Source organism: Siniperca chuatsi, linkage group LG16 (genome assembly GCF_020085105.1).
Source record: "Siniperca chuatsi isolate FFG_IHB_CAS linkage group LG16, ASM2008510v1, whole genome shotgun sequence".
Classification (NCBI taxonomy): domain Eukaryota; kingdom Metazoa; phylum Chordata; class Actinopteri; order Centrarchiformes; family Sinipercidae; genus Siniperca; species Siniperca chuatsi.
Genome location: NC_058057.1, coordinates 10,007,201 through 10,034,125, shown reverse-complemented (window position 1 = coordinate 10,034,125; position 26,925 = coordinate 10,007,201). Strand labels below are relative to the sequence as shown.

The 26,925-nt window shown below is 41.4% G+C and overlaps 1 protein-coding gene across 4 annotated transcripts in view; it reads left to right on the top strand.

Moving 5' to 3' along the window:
• LOC122863710 (kelch-like protein 29) overlaps positions 1-26,925 on the top strand; it is a 196,975-nt gene that overhangs the window by 55,986 nt on the left and 114,064 nt on the right. For all 4 annotated transcript variants that reach the window (XM_044170450.1, XM_044170448.1, XM_044170449.1 and 1 more), the window contains one exon: positions 11,344-11,655. In XM_044170450.1, coding sequence (XP_044026385.1) covers positions 11,383-11,655 — 273 coding nt within the window. In that variant the 5' untranslated portion in view covers positions 11,344-11,382. The remainder of the gene's footprint in view (positions 1-11,343; positions 11,656-26,925) is intronic.

Below are 26,925 nucleotides of genomic sequence, written 5' to 3'. Positions count from 1 at the left end.
GCTGACTTTATGCAGTTCAGCTAGTGCTAACTAGCACTAAACATAAACACAGCATTATCATGCCTACATGCTAAACTAAGATGACGAACATGGTAAACATATCTGTTAAACAGTTAAACATCAGTTTGTTAGCATTGTCATTGTGAGCATGTTATCATGCTGACATAAGCAATGATCTCAAAGCACCGCTGTGGCTAATGTCAGCAGCTTCACAGACATGGCTGTTCATCTTGTTTCTTAATAAATTACTTTGATGATGAATTGCTTATCAAAATCTTTGTCAATCAATCTTCTGCCAATTGACTAATCGATGAACTGTTGTAGCTGTAGTTACATTTGACCCCATCCATATGAGACTGCTGTCTGCAACTGTACTGCTTCGTACGCATCACTGCTAATCCACAGAATTACTTACAGTTATGCATAATAACATGACCTCAAGAAAGTACCAAAAAAAGTTTCTCTCTCACCTACCCACACAGGATCTTCTTCTCTCATGATTTTTCTCTGTCTTTCTCCATTTATGTCACTTTTTTGTTTGGACTAGTCGAGTAGAAAGTAAATGTTCATAAATGTCATTTTAACCACAGTAGCATTAAATTAAGTTTCCATCCTTATTACAGACAGCTGTTCACTAAATCTGGGCAGTGTCCGAACTTCATCCAACCCAGGAAGGAGGAGGGTCGCAAATCCATGTTGGATGATGCACATCGACCCGTTCAGTTTTAATTCACTATGTCAGTGTGACAGGGGTATAAAACTATACTGTGACCGAACACATTCCCCCACTCAGTACCTCTCCTACAATTCAGTGTACGCCTCATTCTCCTTATCATTACCTCTCTTTCCCTTTTTTTTTTTCTTTTTGGTCATTTCAGTGGCCTCTCTATTTGTTCATTCCACTTGCCTAGGCTGTCTCCTGGGCCATTAATCTATACCGCTCCAACTGCTCCTCTGGGCCAGACCGGGCTGCGGCGCCACTCACTGTGCGCTCTGAAAGGCCACTGTGTTCATACAGATATGAAACGACGGACAGAGACAGAGAATGGCTTTTAGAGAAAGTACCCAGAGACATAAGATAAGTGGAGAGAAAGAGAACGATATGAGGAGAAAGGAAAATGCACTCGCCTCTCCTTCACTTTTCATGTCACCTATGGCAGAAGTGACAGAATCGTGCGTTTGAGTGAGTGAGATGATGTTGCCCTGAACAACTGCACTGAGGTCACTGTGGCGTCTGCCCTTTTGAAAAGGTTGAGATTTGAGGAGATTAATATGCCGTTGGATCACACTGGGGGATTTCTGGCGGAGCAGGCCTGGACACGCAGCAGCCGTCAGTGGTGACGGGGGACTCAAGCAGATGGCCTGGCTTAATCAGGGAGAGAGTGCTGTCCTGGGTGTACGTCGGTGTGTGTGTGTGTACCTGAGTTTGCGATAGTGTTTGTGTGACTGGGAGTAAGGGAATTTTTGTGTGTTTACTCCATAAATGCATATATTTGTGCACTGATACTTTTGTGTCTGTGCTTCGTAAGAAAAAGCAATGAATAGATGCAGCAAACTTGGCAGTAAAGACCGCCTGACTCGAGGCTCTGTCATTTACCATGATAGAAAGTATTGGAGCTGACTGAGTTGGGAATTTGGTGCGCAGCACACCTGAACTCTGTTTTGCTTTATCTTTAATGTAATTGACTCTCAAAGAAAGAAACATCTGTCTTTGATTTATTAGATATTTCCTTGTGCTGTGCCATTTTGACTTAAATCTATAAATGGCCCTGTTTATCCAGCTAAGTACACAATATAGCTCACTAATCTAAAACTGTCTCTGTACAGTATTCCTCTGCATGTTTTCATAAGATTATTATTTCATATATTTTTACATTTTTAGTGAAGTGAGAACACCCTCTTGTAATGCCATCGCTCAGGGGAAAACATAAGAAGTCATTAATAGTCTATACCTTTTTAAAATCAAATGAATGCATGATAAATCAGCGTTATTATTGAAATGGTGTCAGTCTGTCCATCTGTTATCAGCGATTCATGTTATTTTGCGTTGCTTTTCAGATTGAAGGTTGAATTAATGTTTCAATATGTTCTCACCAGGGAGCTGAACGGTACAACCACTTGTTATTGTTGTCTAGGGTGTTGCTTGGGGAAAGTAAGGCAGTGTATATGCAGACCATCCCTCACCCGGAGGACCTGGGCTCTATTCCCATACTGACAAAGATTCACACTGCTGAGGTCTTTTTGAGCAAAGTACTAAACCACTGGCTGGCCTTGAACTTGGATGGGGCCAAGCTAAGAGAGACAACTAAGTATGACTTAAGGAAGTTGTAGTACAGTATGTCTTGTTCAGTGGTGCATTGACAGTAGTTGTTGAAGGCAGAGAGTGTTATTTGTTGAATCCCTGTTTCCTCAGACAGTCTGGGGATTCAAATCAGTGAGCTTTCCAGTCATGAGCATGCTTTCTTTGCCACTGTCCCTGCTGTCAGGAACCAAAGCTTAAAGTTCTAACAAGGGAAATGTTGGCTGTATAAGCTGTCATTTCTGACTCATTTCCTCTAAAACGTAGACTTAACAAGAATATTTAATAAAGAAATGTAATAATTTCTGCTAAGAAACAGGGAGTCTTGGGTGGTGGTAGGATTTTGTTCTTTGTTAAATAACCTTTTAGTGATACAATACTGGATGTTTTATATCACATGTATATGTTCAAAGTATAAATTGTTTTATTTTCATACAGTATACTTTATCCACCCTGATGGAAATTCTCTTCCTGCCCTCTGGTTGGGGTGTAGGGTCAACCAGCAGGAATGGGGCCTCTACAGCAGGTGGGGGTTAAATATCTTGCTCAAGGGCTCTTGGAGCACTGCGTGCACACGAGGGGATCGATCCTTAGGCCCTCCAGTCTGAGGATGACCTCTGCAACCGCTTGGCTGTGCAAAAGTCAAACATGCACGCTAATGTAAAGACCTAAATGTAGAGCCTTTGTTGCTCTGCAGGGGGGTCAAGATACAATCCTGCCCCGGAGCATCTCTGTGGTAATGATGGAAGAGCAAAATCGAAGACATGCATGGCATCTCCATGGCGACAGAGTTGATGTCATGATCCCTGTTGCCGCCAAACTCTCTGTAGCTGAGGATGCAACCAGATGCCACGGCAGCTTTTTGTAGTGGAGGCTAGTCAGCTCGCAAACTTCTGCACTGTAAATCACTGTCATTGTATCCACTCCTCTTGCTCTCCTCCACATTGTCTCCCGCCTCGTGCTCTCGTTTAATTCTCTTGGTCTCTTTTTCACTCTCTGATTGCCGCTCTGTCTCTATTATTGATGTCTATATCTCTTGATCTCTCCTCCAGCTTGGCCGTGCACTCTAAGCCGGTGGTGTTGAAAGAGATGGATGCTCACTGCCCTCAGTAATCTCCGCAGCAGCCATTTAGATAATTAAGTCACTATTCTTGCACTTGCCTCTTGTCCCGCTACCAAAGCTGAACTACACACATACGCATACACATGCCCACATGCATATTGATATATTAACACGCATGTCACAGTAGTTGCAATAATGCAGCAGCCCAAAGAACATGTCAGTTTGTTTGTGTGTGTGTATGCGTGTGTATGAGCCTGTGTGCATAGCTGTGTGTGTGTGTGTGTGTGTGTGTGTGTGTGTGTGTGGCATCAGCAGTGAGAGCTGTTTGTTTTGATGCCGTTGTTGGTTTTTATTTAGAGAACAGAGAAATTTGCAAAGGGATGCAGCGGGGAGAGAAAAGGCGACAGCTGCCATGGGCCACAGAGAATACACACACACACACACACACACACACACACACACACACACACACATACATACATACATACATACATACATACACACACACACACACACTGCATGATTGGCATTTGCAAATCTGCCCACACCCCGTAGAAAAAGCATGCAGAAAGGCTGGATGGGAAAGCGTGCACACTAGCCCCAGGGTTTTTCTCCAGCTTTGTGTCTTGCCGTTGTGATAATGTGGCGTTTTGTTGAAAGTCAGTGTTTTAATTAACTGAGCAGCAGCGTGCGGTGGTGGAGGTAGCAGTGCCTCTCTGTTCCTCAGGCTAATCACATGCCTGGGATACTGACAACCAAACACTGGAAGGGTGTTACTAACTCAGTCATTGCAATATTTCATAACACCATGGTCATTCCTGTCTGCACGGGTGCCAGTGAGAGCTGACATTTTTGGACAGATGACGGTCGGCCCATGCTGTTTTCATCATGCAAAAGAAAAAACAGGACCTGTGTGTTCAAACTACAGTAAACAAGTGGCTTAGAAACCCTTGCATCATGTCATATCCCCCACAAAAACACACATGCAGTGCACACGCATACACACAGCTGCCCCTTTTCCAGATTGCAAGAAAGTTTTACTTATTAATGCTCTGCTAAAAGAATTGTGCTGATGCACACTGAGGAGGAAATTTGTCAGTGGTGCAGGTATATGCAATATTTCTTAATCTTAAGAAAAAATAACCTTTAGCCTCAGTTCCTTTTTATTTCTCCTCTCTCTGTCTACCTAATACACTTTATCCCTTTTTTATCCACTTTGAATGATTTGGCCTTTGCTTGCATGCTTTATCAAAGAGAAGATGATCAGGAAGTGTCTGTCTCTGGCAAAATGAGGCAGTGTGTGCATGTCACCCACCAGTGTTTCATCCATCAAGGTGTCAGATTAATGTACAAAGTGCCATCTCTAACTATCATCCCCTCTGAAACCTCTGTGGAAATCCTAATAGGCAGATGAGATAAGAAAATGTGAGGTGCTGGATTCAGATTAGTGCTAGATCTGCTGGTGGCTACCCTGTGGTTCAGGTTTATTTGCATGTCAAAAACTTTAGTTTTCCTGTAGCTGTTTAAGTAAAACCAGCCTATATGCCTCTAATAATCTGCTAAAACAGAAGCTTTTGGTCTGGTAGGCTGTTTTGAGACATCTTTTGTTTTTATGATACACTGCTGACTGCGCTGTGTCTCTGGATTCCACTCAGACCACTAATGAGGTGCACGAATTGTAGCAAAGTGCTAATTCCCCTCAAACCGCTGGAATTAATTGGACCTACTAACGCTAAGAATCAATCCCAACAATAGGCTTGTTGGTTTCCAAGCTAGCAGGTAGCTGCATTCATCTCTGCTTGTTATCCCTGAAGATGGCCCTTTCTCTTCCTCTCTGCAACCCCCACACCTCGCCTCCACACACACATACACACACACAAATTGTGTCTGAGCTCATAAGATAGACACAAAACTCCATTTTTCCTTTCCTGTGTTTGCCTTTCGTCTAGCTTCCGCTCTGTTATTCTTGTGTTTTTTTTTCCTTCTTCTGGAACATCAATTAGGTTTCTCCTGTATCACGTCCTTAAGAGAGAAAGCTAAAAATACCCAGGAAGCCCTGCTTCTTTTTCTGGCAGATCAGTTTGCTTCATCAATACTTTCCAAAAGTGGGGGAAAAAATCCTAAATATGCTGGGAAGAAAAATATCCATATCAAGAAAGTATTTACTCTGTACCCAATTTAGAATGTTTTAGTGTGGCAGTACAAATTAATTAATGACACCTGTATTGTTTGTCCGTGCAGGTGCACGTGTGTATGCTTGCCTATAAACAGGCATGTATGAACGTGTGAAAGATGCACCATCTATGAGATTTGTGTCTTCATCATTTGAGACTGTGTCTTCATTATCTTGTGTGTCTTGGGTGGTGCGTACTCTAGCTGAGGAGAATTTAAAAAGCCTGAGACTCTGGCTCATGTTGCTCCGGGCTATTCCTGTACCAACAGTCTCTCCCATTATTTAAATATCAGGATGAATACCTCTGTTGTCCTGGAGGAACTGTCAGCACATTTACTGGTGTGCAATCGTATTGGTGTATATGCGACATGCATGTGAGTGAGAGTGTGCCGGTGACAGTTGCAGTGTGTGTGTGTGTGTGTATGTTAGTGGTTGGCTGTGCGCTTCTCCCACAGGGCAGCTCATTTACAGCAATATCTTGTCCTCATAAAGTTACAGTATACCTACTTTCCCTGGCCCTCATTTGTACCATCCAGACTTGCTGATGGACAACTTGATCATTAGCACAGACTCATGAGTGTAGCAGGTGCTTGCTTGTGTGTGTGTGTGTGTGTGTGTGTGTGTGTGTGTGTGTGTGTGTGTGTGTGAGTGTGGTAAAAGCTGGGCGGTCACTGGGTCAATAGAAGTAAACACTACTACAGATTGGAAATGGAGCCCTTCCTCTTGGGGAGTATCTTTAGCGGATGGAATAGCTGGGGGTATTGAACGCAGGGCAGAATGTGCTAGCAAAGCACACATCACACCCTAGAACAGAAGTATGACACACAACACGCCCCACCCCACCCTGATCACATCCTTAACACCCTTCTCTCTATTTCAGGCTGCACACACACATACTTTACTGCTGTCATATCTCACTCGCTCACACAGTCTCACTGTGTCTCCGTCGCTGCCACGTTCCGTCCATCTGTTAGGCTCCCTCTTTCTTCACATCTATCTGCGGCTCCCTGCGTTTTCCCACATGGCTTTGTTAACGCAGCTCCGTCACACACACCCGACATGCTGCGTGCCGCCTCGGATTGACAGATGCTGTTCTTTAGGGTGTGTGGCTCACGTTCCCACCTGCCAGACAACCTTTCATTTTATATTTCTTATTATTACACTCCGCCGTTGCTCGGGAACTGAAGTTACTGAAGACTCCTGATATGTGCTGCGTGGACAATGAGGTCATGATGATGTCGGCTCCAATTGGCCTTGCACACATGCAGACATTGGCATAGGCCCACACATAAACACACATACACTTGCTCCTCTTCTTCTACTCCTTCACTGCATCTCTTTGTTACGAATATACACACCTGCACCATGTCACTTGTCTATCTCAGTTGCACATGCATTTGTATACATCGTATACTGGGTGCATTTCGATTCTGACGCATCAGCAGTGCTGGAATAACTGTCAGGAGTCAAATTTGCCTGGCTATCGACACATACTCTGCCTCCTCTGCAGCTGACTGCTTTTAACTCATGCCATGACTGACAACACAATGGAGATGCCAGTCAGCCAGTCAGTCAGCTCATTAGGTTTGATTGCTGACATGTTTTTTCTCACTTTCTTTTTCGGCTCTTCTGTTCGTGTTGGAAACCAGAGCCTTTTTGTTACTATTTGGGCTTCCAGAGGATTAGGGATTTTAATCATTTGTTTAGATTTTCATCTCCCAGCAAAAGGATTCTCAGTCATCAGCTGTTATTTTAAGTAGGAGCCAGAGTCAGAAAATAACATTTGGCGTGGGAAAGTCTGATACCTTCAGGTAAGATTATTAACATATTGATAGGATTACAGGAGCTGAAGAGCCTCATTAATTGCTGTAGGGTATGAATGAAATGCTGTCATTAGTTTCTTATGAAATTGAAAATGCTCTTAAAAAGGTTGGCCTAACATGCGAGTCTTGCTCGCAAAGGTTATCATCTCTCCTTTGAAAGACAGTTGTTTTGTCCAGGGCTGACAGTGACTTCATTGGATGTGAAAGAAAATGGGCAAATTTTTATTGGCACCTTCTCCCTAGAGCAGTGCAGCGCTGAGCAAAGTGTCATTGTAGATGTGATGTATTTAAGTGTTTTATCTGGTCTGGCAGAGTCCACAGGTGTGTTGGGTGTTGGTTTCCACAGGCACCTCTGAGAGCGAAATTTCTTTTATCACCTCCTCGTACTTACCCTCACAAACACACACTCTTAGCCTCAAGGTGATGTGAGCTCATACACCGACACACATACGCGCGCGCACACAGGCTTTAAAGGAGTTGCAGAAACATAGTTGTGAAGGGAAAGTGTCTGTAATTAGTAGCTTAAAGTCTTCTGTTTACCAAGGACCATATATGTAGTGGGATTTGTCTCAGTGACACTCATTCTGCAGGAATCAGCTGTCAGCCTCCGGTTACACAGTACATACTGACATGCATAGTGCAAGGATGACAGGAATTCACTTACAGGATTGTGCACATGTTGAAGTGTAGTGCCAGGATTCTGAAAATGCCGCTTGGGTAAGTGAGTGATAGAATTCAAAGTATGGTAATGTGAGAGGCTCCTCTCCAGATAAACATCAACTTTTGTCGTTTGTACAATATAAACTACTTAAAACAGTCCACATATGGGGCGTCCCAGTAGTTCACCTGGTAGAGCGCGCACCACAAATCAAGGCTGAGTCCTTACCGCAGCGACCCGGGTTCATGTCCGGCCCGGGCCCTTTGCTGCATGTCATTTCCCCTCTCTCCCCTGCCCTTCCTGTCTCTCTACTGTCACTCTCAAATAAAGCGGAAACGCCGAGAGGAAAAAAAACAAAAAACCCATCAGTATCAAAGGAAGAAGTAGGATGTACCATGACATCTGGTTTGGAAATAGAACGCTGTATAACACGAGATGATAACAATGTTTGCATATTTTTTATACCAAAATAGCTTCAGGTCACTTTAATTTCTCTGTGTGTATTAGAATTCTTCTTGGCACCACTAAACTTTTTACACATGCATTCTAAAAACTGCATTATGACACTATCTCCTGTTGTAGAAATAATTATTATAATTATTCTAGCACTTTCTTAAAAGTACTATTCAAAATATACATTACATTTTGTATGACCCTTAATAATATCAGAAGATACAGTATATAACATGTAATAAACAATTTACTCAATACAAATATGTGCTTAACTGGCTGTTACATAATGTATTGATTTTACAGACATTAATTCTATGGATAAGCCAAAAACATTGCTATCATTCCCGTTTACGTTAACCACAAACTGTTTCCCAGTTACTTACTGTATTACGATATATGTCAATATGAAATCAAATTCCATATACAGAGGATTTTAACCAAATCGGGGTTTAACGTCCTGCTAGCACATCACTTTTAACTTAGTTTTAACTATGACCCTGACCTTACACAGACTGTAACAAGTAGTTTTAGTTGCAGTTTTCTTTATGAATACTCACTGAATTATACTGCCAAAATAAAGGTATAAATGAACCCTTTCACAAGATACTTGCATAACTGTTTAATTAATTTGCTCTCTTTAGGTTTATCGACCTTTTCCTTTATTAGAAATAGGAAAGACTGAGGGAGGAGAGGGAGATGATGGGATAATAGTTTGGTGCTGAATTAAAACCCAAGACTTCTCATTGTCATACATGGCACACGCCCTAGACCACTAAGCCACCACGATACTCCTTATTTAAAACATTTCAGGTGGAAATGCTATGTACTTTACTTACTTTTCATTCTTTTTATCTATGCTGTATATTGCAGTCTATCTCACAAAGCTCTCTTGTGTGGGCTCTTGCAAACTTTGTTCAGTGCCTTTTCTGCATAATCTAATGGATTTGTTCTCCAGTGCGCCCTTGTTGCTGGAGGTTTACAGGAAGACAGAAAACAAGTCCGTTTTTGCAGTAAATCACAAAACTGTCTAGACTAGGGAGCACAGTGTAGAATGTACCCACTTCACATCTGAAAAGGATTGATAAAATTGTACAGAATTGTGAATGCAATTCTGACTCTTGTCAAGATAATGTTCCTTTCTTCTTTTTTTTTTCTCTTCCTATTTTTGTGTGAAGGAATTTTCTGGTTGCCCCCCTTATTGCTCAGCTGAGGTGCGGAACTCGGGTGATAAGAGAATATTACCTGGCACTAACTCTGCCATTGTTCCACTGGACTAGCACCTTGTTATTCTCTCTGTCTCAAATATTTTAGAGATAATACAAGCTTATTCTATTGTAAAATGTGAGGTTATTAAAAGGGGTTACTGCAAAGGGGGAGAAAGGTTATTGCAGAGTGAGTGAGAAACAGCATGAGTGTGTTTTCCCACAGCTTTTAGTTGCTCCGTCTGGCTCTATCGCCGCGTATCAGCTTGCTGTATTTGGACAGAGCAGACCTTGTATAGGAGAGAAATAAATGAAGGCGAGATTGAGAGAGGAAATAAAATGCATGAAGAAAAAGAATGAAAGGGAGTACAACAGAGAAAGACATAAAGGAAGAGAGTGTGAATGTTTTAGCTGGTAAATAAATGGATGATCACAGCAGCTAAAGATACAGAAGGGCCAGTGCTCCCACCACAGGCTGCATCGTGTATCGCTTGCATCAAAGCTTTGTAGAGAACCTTTCATTTCCAGCAGCCTGCTCAAAGACTCTCACATACTACACTGGAGTTTTGAACATGTGTGTTCTCATTACATCCTGCCAAAACATTACGTCCATACACAGTCATTCACTTCTAGTATATACTGCTTTCGTACACTCACACACACAGAGGTACACACAGAGAAGCTGGCATTTCAAGGCATTCACTCCTCTGTGAGGCAAGAAGCAGCGTGACAGACCCCAGCGTGCAGAATAAAGACCTATCATCCGCTGTCATTCTCTCCTTACAGACCAAGGGATTTTGCATGGGGCTTGCTGAACCTGGTTTGAGGTTGTTATTTATTTATTTAATCTCTTATCAAGGGCTCGGGAAGCATAACGTGCCTTTGGTGAGGAGGAGTACAATGCGCTACAATCCCCTCAGTGATGGATTTCACTACTCAGATCCTGTACCACTTTGATTTATGACATAATATAGAGCGATACGCTGCTCATGCTACACAATAGTGCCATACCCCATACTGATGTAATTCCAGCTCACCATCGCCTCTTAGCCTATCACAGCCTGCAGTGCTTGAAAAGGGGAGAACCCTCAAATGCAATTCAAGGGCAATCTGATTAAATTAACAAGCCATTAGATGTATGAGATGAGCTGTAATTGCAGGGGTATTTATCTATTCAGATGAATGAGTTTTGACCGCGAGGTCATGAGACTGCTGCGCTGTCCTTAGGAAACTTGACTGAGCATGTACCTGTTTGCGTCTCGCTCAGCTGTAGTATTTTAACCTCTCGTTGTTGAGCCTAGATGCCTCATGTAACAAATTTTGCTCCTTATGGTGTTGGCACTGATGGTGTTTTTTATAGACCTGCTTAGCAGTGCTCATTTTGTTCTCCCTCTTGTCGCAGCCCTCGTTAATGACTGGGAGAATAGGAATTAGAAGCAACAAATGAGCCGCAGTGTGTTCATGTCAGTCAGGTGCATTGGGAGCAGATGCTGTAAGCATTTACACCTTCACGTCAACATGCTCACTTGGTGTCTCGCTCTTTCTTTGTTCCCCGGTCTTTTCTATCTTTAAAACCCTGCCTTTGTGTCTGTATCTCTTACTGCCATTTGCATACATATAATAAAACAAAATTCAACTTGACCTATACCCTGTTTCTTTCCTTTTCCTGCAGGCCTGCCACCGTTGTTCCCTCTGAGAGGAAGAGGAAGTGATGTCACGCCACCACCACCGCTTTGAGCGGGACTACCGGGGACCCTGGGAGCGGAGAGACATCCGTCCTTCTGGCCTCCACAATGGAGGAGCCAATCATAGCTGTGCCTCTGCCGTTGTCAATGGCAACAACCGTCCGGGGCTCCTTCCCCTTCCAGTCATCCCCTCCCTCCTCCCCACCCCAGTTACAGTTGCCGTGACAACATCGAGCAGCGACATAGCGGTCAAGCGAGGCATCACGGCAGCAGGATCAGTGGCTTCGGCATCAGCCAAGGTAAGAGCTTCGCCAAATGGATGCCAGAACACCTGCTTCCCTCTGACACATCTCTCTCACTGTTTCCTCCTGCTCTGTCAAGTTTCTTTCTAGTCATTGTCTCTCCCTTTTTCATCTATGAAGACTCCCCAACTGGACATAATCTCCAACTTTCTCCATGCTTTTGAGGCTTTCCAGCTTCCTTCTCTCTCGCTGTCTTACTTCTCTACATGTTTCTGCGCTGTCCAACTCACTGGCATGCCTGTGTTCATGGTTCAACTGTCTCAGCTCTTCAAGCCCCTCCGCTCTCTCTCTGCTGCCTCCTGCACTCTCCACCCTTATCCCACACTCCAGTTCTGCTGCTCTCTCTGCACTTTCTCTGTCCAATGCCTCATTCTTGCCAAACCATTTTCCTTCCATCTTCATTTTCTCTCTCTGCCAAATGGCAGGCTTGCCCTGCCTTTGCCTCCTTGGTAATTTTCTTCTTTCATTATGTAAATGACCTCTGACAGTGGCTCAGATGGGTGCTGCTGTCAGAAGTGATAGTATGCTTTGCTTTTTTAACAAGCAAACAAGAGGACCACATCATTATATAAGCCCTGAGTTAATATCATGTTTCTGCTACAGCTACACATTTCTCCTTTTAAAACCCCTTCTTGTAGGTAGTATATCTTACATATAAATTATCACCAGGCCATATAGTCACCGTGACATTTGATCCAAAATAGGATATAAACCAACTTTTAATGAGGCCTCAAGTGACAGAAATAGCAATATTTGGGTGTGGATTATGTGTATATATTCCTAATTTGACTATATATCATATTTGTGTTTGTTAGACCTTATACAGAAAACTGCAGCTTGGAAATGTCTGAGCGGTATAGTGAAGAGCCGTACAGTTTGTGTTCTCCACCCCCTCGTCCGGGGATTTGCTAGCTAGCTGGCTGTTAGTGGCGTGTGAAGAGAGGAGCCTTTACCAAAAAGAGTTAGACATTTCAGACTCTCCCCTGCCTCTGCTTCTATGGATACCATTCATCTTCTCTCAACACTCCTCTTCACTATCAGATCATTTTCTTTAATTTGAACTTCCGAAGATCAATCTGGGCTTTTTTTTCCTCTGGCGCCTTCTTGGGCTCTTGCTCCCGTTGGGGCCTGCACTCTAAGAGCAGAGGTAAACAATGCTCTGGTAATTTAGCCCGTAAGTGCACATCATTAGATACCCTGCTGAATGCACTGACCACAGACACAGTAAATCTGCTCTGGCACTGCGTTGGCCTCTCCTTTTGTGCGGCTGAATAATTACATACATCCCGACAAAGTCTCGGCATCTCCCACTGTGGCCATTGTCATCATTCAATGGCTGCCAGAGCAATTAGGTGCATTGCCTTGCACATGAATGCACAATTGTTTAAAGGTACAGTATATGTGGGAATGTGTGTGCTTATATGCAACAGATATAATGCAGATCCCTCCCTAGATGCCACTCTGTTAGCTTTATTCAGGGATTTACCTTTCTACTTTGTCTTGCCTTTGACAGTCCTTTGTAAGGCAGGCAATAGAGACCAGCAACATTTAAAAAGGGAAATGCCCAGAGTCTGGCCGATACCATAGGAGCCTGTCTTTCTATCTTCCTCCTGGCTGCCTGCTGTCCTCACTTGCTCTCTCTCTCTTTCTGTCATCTTCAATCAAAGCTGTTGGGGGTCACAAAGAGGCTGATGGACGGATGCAGCTCTCTCTCCGTGGTCTCTGTGTCTCTGCTCTGTCCATGGCTACACTAAAAAGCTGACAGGCCGTTATTGATCTCCACTGTTTGGAAGCTCTCTCTTTATGAACACAGCGGCCCAAGTGGGGACACAGTCCAATAGCTAGACATGTACGTTTGTGTGTGTGTGTGTCTGAAAGTGATACCCCTGCACGTATGACTCTGTGTAATAAAACCATAAATGGAGTAATCATTTCCCTTAAGGTAAAATGGGACATAGAACAGGTGTATTGTTTTAGCGTTACTTTGGTGTTTTTTGTGGTCTGTTATTGTGTTATTGTCTGTAATGATCAATTAAAGAGTTATATGGTTGTCACGATGGTGCTGTGTGTGTGTGTGTGTGTGTGTGTGTGTGTGTGCGCGTGCGCGCGCATATGCATGCACACGTGTGTAGGTGTGCATATGTATGGGTGTGTGTAGGACAAATGCTGAGAGTTGAAAAGTACCATCTGGTTGCATATTCCATCCTGATGTAAAGCTAACCACATGGAACAGTGGACTGTAGTTAATTTGGAGCTATACTTATCCCCTGCCAGGCCATTAATGATTTTTTTATGTATTTTTGTGCCGTTGTCACGGATGTATAGTCACTTCACACACTAAATCCATGTTATTAATAACCACAACTATGTCTGTCTCCTGCTGATAAACAGGACTTGTATATGTCAATGGAAAGTCCAGTTTCACTTTATATGCCATTCTACTTCTTCCAAGTGATACTGTGATCCACAGCATCATTTCCGTAGAATATCAATTCCACTCATTTTACTAGGTAATTACATTCACTTCTTTCAAATGAAGTTATTGCTTATGCTGTAGCTTATTAGATTTGCAAAAATGAACAACACTTTCTATCCAGCTTTCTAGCAAGCATGGTAGCAGCTAAGCAAGCTCATGTTAGGTTATCAAGACAGATCTACAGTGAATAAACCAATATTTCACCATGATGTAATTGTTTTTCTGTTTATATTAATTATAGGTATACAGAGACATGAAGACAGAGACTTGGAAGTGTCTGACTGAGCATAAACAGTTAAAAATTATTTGATTATAAAATCTATAAAGCTACACCATCTATGTACAGTGTTTTCACCCCATTTATTAAAAAAACCCACTATCTTTCAGACACTCTTTAAGCTGTGTTAATGCTTGTACTTCCCTTGTGCTGAAATGGCACTTGGATAATACAGTGTCATCTGTGCCACCAACATTTCCTTTTGACTGACTGAATGTTAAAGACAGACAGCGAGAGACAGAGAGTCGTTGGGATTACTTGGGATCACATTGAAAACAGTGATCCACAAAAGGCTTGTGCTTTGATTTTATAGGGTTTAAAAATAGGCCAAAGTTTTTATCTGATAACAAACACATAATATTACTCAGAAAGCAGCTTCCGACAGATAGCTTTTAATTAATCTTCCCCTGATATTTAATAGCAGCATTGCTGGAATTAGTATTTCTTTAACAAATCCTCACTGAACACAAATGCAGGAGCCATAGTAAATAAAAAGAAATAAAACAATATACAGTTATATATTGATCTAAGGAGTGCCTCAGTCTAATAACTGTTGTTAGTGTGGGGCTTTTGCTTGTAGGCTAATATTGATTCTCTTTATCATTGACATTTTGATTCACTCTGTTTACATCTCATTCATTTCTCTGTTGAAATGTTTGCTGGTAGAATTATGTTTCAGACCTACAGAGCAATCACAAAGCCAGCAGAATGAGTTTTCCTTTAGCCTGTAGCCATCTCATTAGTTTAATGTTGCTGGAAACAAACTCTTAAGTAAGTTAGTTTTCTTGTGATATTCAGGTCTATGTTATTCATGTCTGTTTTGAAAGTTGATTTTAAGATATTTGCGAAATGTTTCCCTTTTAGTTCAGTAAGTGTCATGAAAAAAAAAAAATCCCAATTTCCAAGCACTGACAGCACCAATCAATAGAGCTCGTCTTTTAAAAAGAAAAAAATACATTGTGTGTTTTTGGTCATTGTTTTCAGCCAGGTCAGCTAACCAGTGGATTGAAGCAGACCCCATACTGTGGCCAACACAACATGGTACCCACATCCAGCAGCAGGTGTCATGGCCTCACTCTTGCACAATCCGAAAAAGAAAGAAAACACACAAAAAGCATGTCTCTTCTGAGTGAATTATTTTTTCTTTTTTTCTGCAACCACATTGAGGTATATGTGTCACTTTCCTGACAGTGACAAGGTGAACAAATTACGCTGAAATGTATTTTGTATAGCTTTTGAAATATTCAACATTTTAAGGCAACTGCAGTATCCGCATGTGGATCGACAGTGTGATATGACTGTGCATCACCTCTGTCGTGCATTAGTAGTGGTTTAGCTTTTATTCTTTTATTTTTTAGCTTTTTCTTCTTGCCGGGCCTTTAACTCTGCACCAAGAAAAACTCTGTCAACATCACTCTTGTGTCAGGGAGCCTGGTAATGAATAACACTGCAAGATCCTGAAATCACTGAATCTTTATTGAGGTTGAGGCTAAAAGGGGAAGACATCTTTTGAAAACTGGGATAACCTTGTGACGAGTTGCCGTGAAATGTATTGAATATGAGATGATTAAAGTTTAAGAAGGCGCACGCCGGGGGAGCTGGATGAGGGAGACAGAACGGAGACAGGGGGAAGGAAGGGAGGGAGGCGGGGTGGCAGAGAGTTGCTTTTGAATTAGCTTCAGATAGGAGAGGAAACTACAATTGTTCTATCAAATAGTGAAACTCTGTCATCCAGGAAAGATGAAACTTTAAATTTACACAGCAGACATACTCACTATGGGGTCTTAAAGAAAAGCCTGCTACCTTATGAGGAAAGCCAAGAACACTAAACATAGCTGGAAGAGAAATGATTGGTTCACAGCTTGAAATAATGTCATCCAGCCTGCCTTTTGTTACTTTATACTGACTTTCTATTGATGATGCATCCAATCTGATTATATAATAAAGAATGTTTATACTACACCAGAAATCTTAATCCTGATGTATAACTGTCAAGGACTGAGGATGTCTTTTTTTATTCTTGACATTTTAACTTAAATTAAAATTCCAAATATACACTCAAAATTCTCCCTAAATCCTAAGTAGCAGAGGCTTTCTGAGGTGCCTTTATCTTTCTCCGAGGAGCAGAAAGGTAAACAATCTTCACACTCTGCTGCCTGGATTTGATTTATTAGCCTCTACTGTATGTGTTGTCATTCTCTCACAGGCTTACTGCGTGCCATTTGCATTCACAGTGAAAATGTCTGAATATCCAGCTCTCAGAAGACAATTCCACAGAATTAGACCAAACTGATTGATTAGAAGTACTTTATTTCACCACCTTAGCTTTCATTTATTATCTTTTTTTTAAATAAATCTTTATTAAGTTTCAACAGGTTACATACAAAGTTGTACAGAAACACAGCATAAATAATTCAATATAAATTCAAAACAGGAATATTAAACAAAATATAAAATACAAAGTGGAAAAAGTGATAAGTGCACAGTGAGGTGAGAAATTAAAAGTCCAGTGTGTTCCAGGGGAGTAATTGTCTTTTATCTAAAGTCCTCCTCCTCCTGAGGTCAGTCAGCACGTGTTTCACGACCATTTTGCTGTCAATGACAGTCTGCTGTAAGACCATGGCACATCTAATACACAGTCATGTAAAACCTGAAGAATTTTTTGTAGGTGAGTCAAGTGTCTCTTTATCTGACTTTCAGTGTTTGAACAGTTATGCAATTTTAAATATGTGGAGCCAGAGGTCTGTTGCGCATTTTGTTCTTTGTAAGTGGTTAAGTAGTGCGTGTGTCGGAGTATATTTTGCACTAAAAGTCAGCTTGTCTGACACCGAGCTGAGACGAACCTGTCAGCTCTTCCTGCCTTGTCTGTCCATTCGAAATGTCAGTTTGGATAAAGACAGCCCTCAGTGGCTGTGCAGAAAGCTGCCCTCAAGTATTAGACATGCCACTATTAAAAATGCCTGATTGAATTTTTCCTCACTGGGAAAACAGGTTTTGAATTCCTGGCACAATAGTGTGCCTGCTTTTTCTAAGGAGCACATTCATAGCTTGCCTAGTTAGATGCAAACACCTACTCTGCTGTTTTACTTTCCATTGGTCATGCATTGATTCTTTATAATCTTTTTTTCCATAAACACAAACATCATCATAATGTTTGTGGACAAACAAATCCGCCGTCAGACGTCTACAACAGAGTCATTAAGAAACAGTGGACCTCAAGGGAACAAAGCGGGGATTAAGCAGTGATTTTCCTTAAGATGATATATGGAAACTTTTGAGTGTTAACGAGAAGCAGTGATTGTGTGTTTACCAGGAGCAATTGCACCAGGGTCTGGATGTCTCGGCACCATGTGGGGAGAATTAAAGCTTTCCACTCGGAATCAGACCAGGCTACACTGCAGTGATTGCTAATCAAGGACAGAGATACAGAGCCAGACAGACAGACAGACAGACAGACACCTCAGTCATGAGCACTGCACACTGTCAGAGGAAAGGCACTGTGCAAAGGAAACTGTCAGACTTCATTTTTTTTTTTTATCAGCATTTGAAATCGGATGGATGGAAAATGGGAGCCATGAATCTGATGACAGATTTATCAGAAATCTCACACCCTCATCACACATCCGCTTTTATTGTCAACTGAAAATATTGACAGCGGTCTTCTTGATTTAAGAAAAATAATCCACATAAAAATGAAACGGTTGGCAGATGTGGGACGATAACAACACATCAGGTCAAAGAATTGGTGAAGGCAATTGTTATCTTTGTCTGTCTTGTCAATCTCACTGTGACAGGATGTTCCACAGGTTTCATCCAATCTGTATCCTCTCGTGGGTCCTCTTGCGTCTGTCTTTCTGTCTATAGGGGTAGGATCCCAGCAGACCTTTTGTACCAACAATGGAGCACCGAATTTATCCATCCAACCGCCTGTCGTTCCTATCACAATTCTGCAAACCTGGCCAAGTCCTCATTCTCTCTGCCTCTGCTTTTGATGCATCTGCTTCTTCAGAGCTAGATTTGAATCCTCTTGGGAAAAAATAAAACAAAGGCAGAGACGGGTTATTGTTCTGAAAACCATTGATATTCCAAAATAGGAGACCTTTCAGGGTCCTGGCTTTGTGGTGGGTTTGTGCTGGTTACAGCGGGCTTTATAAAAGACTGCATGTACAGCTCTGGCAGGAGAAGAGAAGATGGTCCAGAAGGGGCTTGCTCTCCTCTTTTTCTGCTGTGTTTCGTGTGTGTGGGTGGGAATGGAAAGCAGCCTCCTCACACACCGGCTGCCTTATGAGTCTGGCTCCAAACTGACGGCCTGATGGCTCCATCTAATAAGCAGTCATTGGATATCAGATTCAAATCTCTTTCTGCTTTGTGAAAGACGAGATGCAAGCCCCTTCTCTATTTCTGTCACAATGACTATGCAATATGAGTGTGTGATATTGAAAGGGCTGAGGAGTGTGTTGTCATCCAATACTGTACATCTGCTCTCCCAGCAGTACACAGAGATCATTGTCTCGCTGGTGTTTGACTGAGCAGAAACTGGCGCATTGTACGTCACTACACAAACAAAGGTGTGTTTACAAAGTGCAAATTCGTGTCAGGGGTTTGCTCTTTCTGTCTGCCTTTTGTGCTTGCCATTACTTTGTCTTCTGTGCTCAGAGATGGGTTGGGAAATTAGGAGCTTATTGTGCTCTCTGCAGCAGCTGGATTGATGAAAGTAACGGTTATAGAAACCCCTTTCCCACATTATCACTCCCTTTTTTTATCTTTTTTATCTCCCTCCATCGCACTTCCATTACTGTTTCTATCTAATTCTTCAGCGCATCTATTTCCCCCGACCACCACCCCTCCAGCCACTTCAAACAACTTCTTGTCTTTGTTGAAGCATAGATCCTCATTCCTGCATCAGCATTGCCTCCCTCTGAGCGCACTTGTGTGAAATTGGATTGCTGATCCGTTGGCGCTGAGTGGCAGAGATGTAATATGGGATAGCGGCAACCGCATGTTCTGATGCTGCAGACAGCTGTTACAGGACACCGACGGATCACAGATGATGCTTGATCCTAGTCCTCGTGTCTTCAAGACTGGAAATGCTCTCAGCAAATCTCATGACAACATAAAGGAGAACACCGCTGAACAACAAACAGAAACACACAAGGCCGTGGTCAGGCACACTGCAGTTCACAGCATGTGGAAGGTTGTCAGATTTGCTCGATTCGCTAAAGTGTCAAGAGGTCATTGTTGATGCCTGGGCAATTTAAGGTGGCTGTCGTCTTACATTTTCCATTATCATTTGTCATCGCTGCCACCACTGCATCTCACTCCTTCACGTCTTTATCAGAGGGTGAGTGGTTTGTGTCAAAGGGGAAAGTGATACTTCACACAAATTTACCTTATGATGATCAAACACTGAATAATATAATAACAATACATTTTATACTCAAAGACACTTCACATAAGTTAAAATGGTCATAGAAAGCAACACACTGAAACACATATAACACACATTACTCACAAATTAAAAGCAGTTCTGAAAAGGTGAGTTTTGATTCATTAGAACATGGACAGATTGGTGCTGTCTTGGATGTGTTTGGGGAGAGAAGCTTAGACTCTATTGGCCTGAAAGGTGGATGTTCCGGGCTATGATCAGCTTTAATTCAAGTCCCTGTTTCCAATTGTGGCAAGTTTCCAAAGCAAATACAGTATAAATAGTTTGTACCAAACAGTCCTTATTCTGGTGCAAAATATGGCTAAATCCACTGCTTTCACTCTCAGCTGTCACCTTCCTCAAAGCTCAGAAACTCCTCAAAAAGTAGCTTATTCAGCCATATATTAGCAAAACTGATATTATGATGATTTGACTGGATTCCAGCTAACCACATCCGCTGTTCTGTCACAAACTTTTTACAGCCACTTTTGAACCCACGAGGGTTTTGATAATTGTTTGATACTCAAAAGATTTCCACATGTAGCCTAAAACAAGTTTTAAATCTGCCATTTAATCTCCAGTTTACACCAGTGTAGCTGTGATGTTTACATGTGGAATCTTTATTTATAGAGACGTGCAATGTACTCTAGACGCTAATGTTATGCAGCACTAAAATTGGAAAATGTTGATACATACCACGTGCACCTCAGTCTATAAAAAGTATTTGCTGCAGATTTTAGAGGTTACTTTTTATAAAGCAGTTGACAGACAGTGAACCCAAAGAAGGATGCTCTGCTCTCTAGTTTCAGGCTGCCATTCATTCGTCTATGTAATTGAGCACATCATCAAATGAGCGGATCAGCTCTCTAGCCCTTCAAAGACCCACACTTAGTACCCATATTCCCCTTCAAGTGTTAAATGAACCCCCTGCTGAGCCTAGCTGATTGTATGTCATTTGGCTTTCCTCTGTTGGGAAAAAAAAACTCATCTGCCAGCCTCTTTCCACTTCCTCCATAGCCACCTACTCTCCCTTAGTCTGTCCTGTTCCACAATTGTAGAATAAAGAGCGGTGGCATTTAAAAAGGTCCACATGTGGAGGGGTTGACATTCAAAGTGCTGCCACCTTAAGGTTAACTCCATACGAAAGGTGATGGTGAATGCAGGCTTTTAAAGCATCAGTCATGTCATGTGGAATATCAGATATTAGTGAGGAGGCAGACGGAGTAGCGTTTAAGACGCACAGGTAAACAATACATCTCTCTCCAGCATGTCTGGCACCTCTCTCAGCTTTGTCTCACACGTGCGTTATTAAGGTCTGCGGGTGCTCTCAGCATCAGTTACATGCAGCAAAAGACAATGAGGTTTTTTCATGTTGGGCAAGTGCGCTGCCCAGGATATATTTGTGCAAATGAATATTGCCACAAAAAGAAAAAGTTATGGACAGTTGCCCTCAGATGCTGCCTGAGGCAGAATCTCGACTCCCAGTAAAACTAAAACTCTTCCATTCTTATTTTGAAAAAGGTGGACGAAAGTACTTGCACTTTCTTTGACTGTGAATAGACATTGACAGCCTTTGCTTTGAAATTTCTTTGCTTGATTTGGTAAAGTTTTCAGTTGGGTGCACAAAAGAGACAATAAGCAAGGCTTAATAGATGCTTCTTGAAACTACTTGGAAACAAAATCATTAGCCGATTGACTTTGTGCCCCCACCCACCCCCACCCCGCTTAGCTGATATCTGGTAAGGACCATGGCCAGGTTCTATTTAGCTTCAATATCTCCATTGAACAATACACAACTTGAAGTACAGAGTACATTGAACAGGAGAATGAATATACCTGAAATGAAATACCTGCAAAACTAATAAAAACATTCCCATCAGCCTCAGCTGTACTTTGTGTTTAGTCCTAATTAGCAAATGTTAACATGCAAGCATACTAAACTAAGATGGCGAACATGGTACAGTCTCACAGAGCCGCTAGCACAGCTGTAGACTCGGTCTCGTTGCCACTGCAGAGGCACTGAAATGATGGACTTCGCACCATAACTATGCTGTAGCAATGGGCATATTTCAGCACAGTTAAATTTCCATGAGATATCGTTGTACAAGGAAAAACCATGCTAACATTTTATGGGTTATTTTGTCATTTGTCAAACTTTTATTGCTCAGTAAACTGATTGTTGTTTAGATATTCTTATGTTCATCTCCCTGCATTATTATATGTCCACCACCCATCATATGTAACAAACAAATATTTTTTACTCTGTCACAAAGAAAGATTTAGAAGGTTGCATAGTGTAGTGCAAGTTGTATTGTTTTTAAAAATCAAACAAGGTCCTCATTATGACAGACGCTGTTCTTGGACTCCAGAAAACTTTTTATCTGTATCTTATTATTCTTCTATTCCTCTCTGTCTATTATTTGATTGTCAGTCCCTAGTATTGTGGTCCACTTGCTGTGGGCCTTCCCTGTGCACTATGCTCAGGGGATCCACAGCCAGCCATTGTAATAATGCACATAAATAATAGATATATTTTAAATGCAAATTCTAATAGGGACTTTGGGGGTGACTCAATCATGCAGCATTTGTGGTTTGACCTTAACTCAGGCTAACAAATTACTGGGAGCTTGGTGTTTCTCATTAGGAGCTCCACGCATCATCACACTGCCAACTACTCCTCTGCCATAACCACAAGCACTGTATACACCATGTAAATGTTTTCCTTTCATCTTTACACAGTTTAGTAGTGAGCTTTTACAGTTTTAGTGCTTTTTTTTAAACACTGTTGCCACACAGTTTAAGTGTGTAGTGGCACGAATAACACTTTACATGAAATGGCATCACACTCATCAGATTACAATGGTTTATGTGATCCACAATTTATTAACAGGAACAGCTTAATGTTGCCGATATTAGAGTAGAATACAGAGGGCTAATGGCACGCTTGCTATTGTTGTCTGTGTGTTTTAAAAAATAAATGTTTTTCCATTAAATCACCCAGTGACTGATGGGATGCTTAGTAGTAAATAAGTACAGGTGCTAATCAGAATTAGGCAGTGGTGGAAGAAGTATTTTGATAAGTAAAAGTATCAATAAAACAATGTGAAAACATTCCATTGCAAGTAAAAGGGAAAGTGCTTTGCTGGCAGATGATACTCGCAGCCTATAAACCGCTTGATGAACTTCAACAACTTTATAAGAGAATTTAAGTTCAACAGTATCGTCCATTCATTCATCTACTCATCCATTCATCCTCTATATCTGCTTATCCTGTTGAACATCGCGGAAGTATCCCAGCATGCACTGGCTGAGAATTGAAGAGTACACCTTGGACAGGTCACCAGTCAATGTCTGGGCTAGCACACAGAGACACCCCACCTGTATGTCTGTACTCATGCAAATACAGGTTCAAACCCAGGACCTTCTTGCGGTGAGGCAGCAGTGGTAACCACTGAACCACTGTGCCACCACTCATGATAATGAAAAACAAACTATTGCAACAATAAATCTGGACTGTGTACCGTAGTGGGGACATTTACTGCATCTTGCACACAAATTTTAAGATGTGTTTCCATAAAAGACAGCAAAACATTCCACCAATCCAAGAAATAGACACAAGTATAGCAAATATCTTAGATTTACTGTAGTTATTGTGTTATAAAGACAAGTTATATGAATTGTGTTATGAATTAGGTTGTGATTTGAATTATGTCGGCCAACTCTTGACTGCTTTAGAATCAATTCTCCAATCCTATTCTACAACAATTGTTCCACTGTACAATGTGAGTTTGGTCTTCACATTCCTTGCTGCTAAAATCAACAGCTGGCCATCAGAGTTACCTACAACTTCAAGTCCGTCCTAATCCCTGACACATGCTTTGAAAGTCTCTGTAGCCATAAAATGCACAAAAATGCGACTCGTCAACATAGGCCACACAGTTTGTATTCCTCTGTAATTCTGCTCTAATAACCGCACTGCCAACTATATTGCAACTGTAATCAGATTAGATTCTTCTGGGAAATAACAGTTGATAATGTTTGAAGAGGAGGATAATATCCCTGTTCAAATTAGTCTGCAAATTGGAATGGAATAAATTGTCTGTTCAACATAATATTTTACCGAGTCTAGAGGCAAAGCAATCCAAAAGTAATTGAAAGCAATTAGATTATGATTACTAAATTTGATTAATCTGGTGGATTACACTACTGGTTGACAATTTTAAGTAGGTAATCTGTAACAGATCAGTAATATGTATCAGAATACATTCTTCAAGTAAACCTCTATGTGGGTAACACATTATGGCACTGGTGACAGAATAGTGGATGTTCTGTATAAATAATATTGCTCAGTACAATATGAAGTTAGGTTCTCTGGAGTAACAGCCACTTAACAGTAGCATTAATTTAATTTAGTTTTACTCTTAAACTCAGTTAGCAGTGACATCAGCTATAAAGTTATTTTCAACAAACTAGAAGTAAACTAATTTCACTATAATCAATCATTGTCAGTGTAACAGCTTTATTAAATCAAGTAATTACTTTATAATTGCTTGGTGCTGAAGTGGAGCGCTTCTTTACATACTGGGGTGATTATGTCTTAAATTACTATGCAGGTGTGCAGGCAACTTTGTGTGTCCAGACTCTCATTGTCACAGCATCAGTATAGGAGTGCATTACACTTCTTGTGTTGTCTGTGACTTGTTTAAGATGCACTGATCTCTGTCAGTGTAGCGCCGTTGTCTCAGTTCCAGTGGACTTGGCGGTCTGATTCAGAGTCGTTCTCTGCCAGCCATGCCAGGAGGTACTGCCTGTCATTGCCTGTCATTTAGAAAGAGAGAGAGAGTGTGTGTGTGTGCGTGTAGGTGTCGTGATTTGACACAAATGAAAATGTAAGGTATGATTGTTGTATCGCCGCCTGCTCCCCCCTTCCATTATGACATCGCCTGTTCATTTGATCCATTACTGGTGCTATTACTGTGAGCTATAGCCTAAATGTCAGCCCAGTTTGAGTCATATTTCCATTTTGCTCAATAACAACATAAAAAAAGGGGGAAAAAGAGGATGTCTCTGTCCCACAACGCAGCCCTCCTTCTGTTTTGAGGTTGTTTTTGTTGTTGGAAATTTTCCAGCTGCCATCTCAATTAAGAAGCTGATTTGCGCAGTCCCACCACATCTTGAGTGTCTCCTGATGTCAGCGCTGTATGTCAGAACAGCGCATAAAGAGAACACTCTCAAGGTCAGACTTGAAATTGGAACTATTTCATCATGAGGCATTATGGGAAGTGCCGTGCATCTAAGGGGGCAATAAATATTGTCAAGCGCAGTCAGTACACAGTGCTTGCATGTGTTATTTTTAGGGCCGGGATTTATTGTGGACTTGTTTCTTTTTGCAGCGCTGTTTAAATGTTAACTGGTGCAGATCTATGACCAACCATCCAGTGATGTCATGATTGTCTTCCCTTTTCTGCTCTTGATGCCAGCATGAGTCCTCACACAAACTTGGTAGTGAGTTTCAGAACTATCACAAAAGGAGTATGGGAACACATAATTAGCAAAACATTTCATTTCAGTAAAAGGGACATATAAGAGGATGTGTCAGCAATTGAAATGCATGTTGTAATAATGTATGTTGTTCAAATGAAGGATGTCGCTCCTGGCAGGTGTGTTAATCTGCCAGTCATGGAAAATGCACACCAATAGCCAGCACTTTAAATGACTTATATGATAGTACCAGCGACTGGGAAATATGTGAAGTCTGTATTCTTTGACAAGATCATGTCCTTCATTAACAAAAAAATCCTCAAACTATAAGACCTAGCATGTCATGATTCAGTTTGGCTCACAGATTTGACAAGAAACAGATGTTAATATCTCTGCTTGAAAGGGCATTCTGAGTTTGACACAATCAAGGACTTATATTGTTCACTCACTGGGCAAAATGTCAGATACCAATCGGACAGAGAATATGGGCTGACTTTTACCTAGGGCACAAAGAGCTCAGTGTATATTTTGCTTTGTAGTAGACTGTTGACTTGCAATCAGTCATGAAAAGTCAAGAAAAGTATTTCCTAATTCTTTCTTGAAGGGCAGTCAAGGCTTCTTCACATTAAATCACAGAAAGTCCGGAACAATCCATTTGAAAAATCGACTGAATTATTATCTTGAGCTTTGTGAACCCACAATGGAGATTATTGAAAATGTGGATGATTGTCTTGTTACTACAAATTTAGTCTGCCAATTTTATGCCAAGCATTGTGGGGGTTTTTCCTCAGGAGAGTAAAAGCAAAGTGAAGACTATGTGGGTGTGTCTGTGTTCTCCAGCAAAATGATTACCTTGACAAGGTTAAAAATGAAAAAGTGCAGTTGGATAAACCATCTGCAACTCACTGAATGACAGCTGCTGATTTGAACCGTGATACCAACACAATATAAGCTTGACGCAAATAGAAAAGTAGAACATCTAAGGTCAGCAAGGTCGCCGCTGCTTTGTGAATTTCTGTCTCTACAAGATTACAGGATTGTTATACTGGATTGTTTCAAATAAGTAAGTTTAGTACAGAAGTATATCATTATTCTCAATGTGCACACACACACACACAAAAGAAATAAATAGAAATACCACAGGCTGAAAGTCTTAACCATACCAAATTTCTAATGCACACGATTGGCCCTGGTAAATGACATTAAATTCCCACCAATCTGTGCGCCAACCTTCTTCAAGAGCAAACTATGTTTTGATTCACACAAAAAGCTGAAAAAAAAATCTAAGGAATTCCAGTGGATTTTAAGACTTCAAATAGCAAAAATGTGTCAATTGATGAAGGCAACTATGGGTTGGGCTTGCTCTAAGATCACTGGCACACAGTTCCTGAGTACATTTACTCAAGTATTGTACTTAAATACATTCATTTGACAGCTGTTTATAGTTACTTTGCAGGTAGAGATTTTAAAAACCTCAAATGAGCATCTAAAATACTATTCCTCAATATACAGTACTATAAATTAAATCACCAAACGGTATACAAGATGAGAAATATTTGCTCTGCCGCAGTCACTACGAGCGACCCCTTTCACATTTAATATTGAATG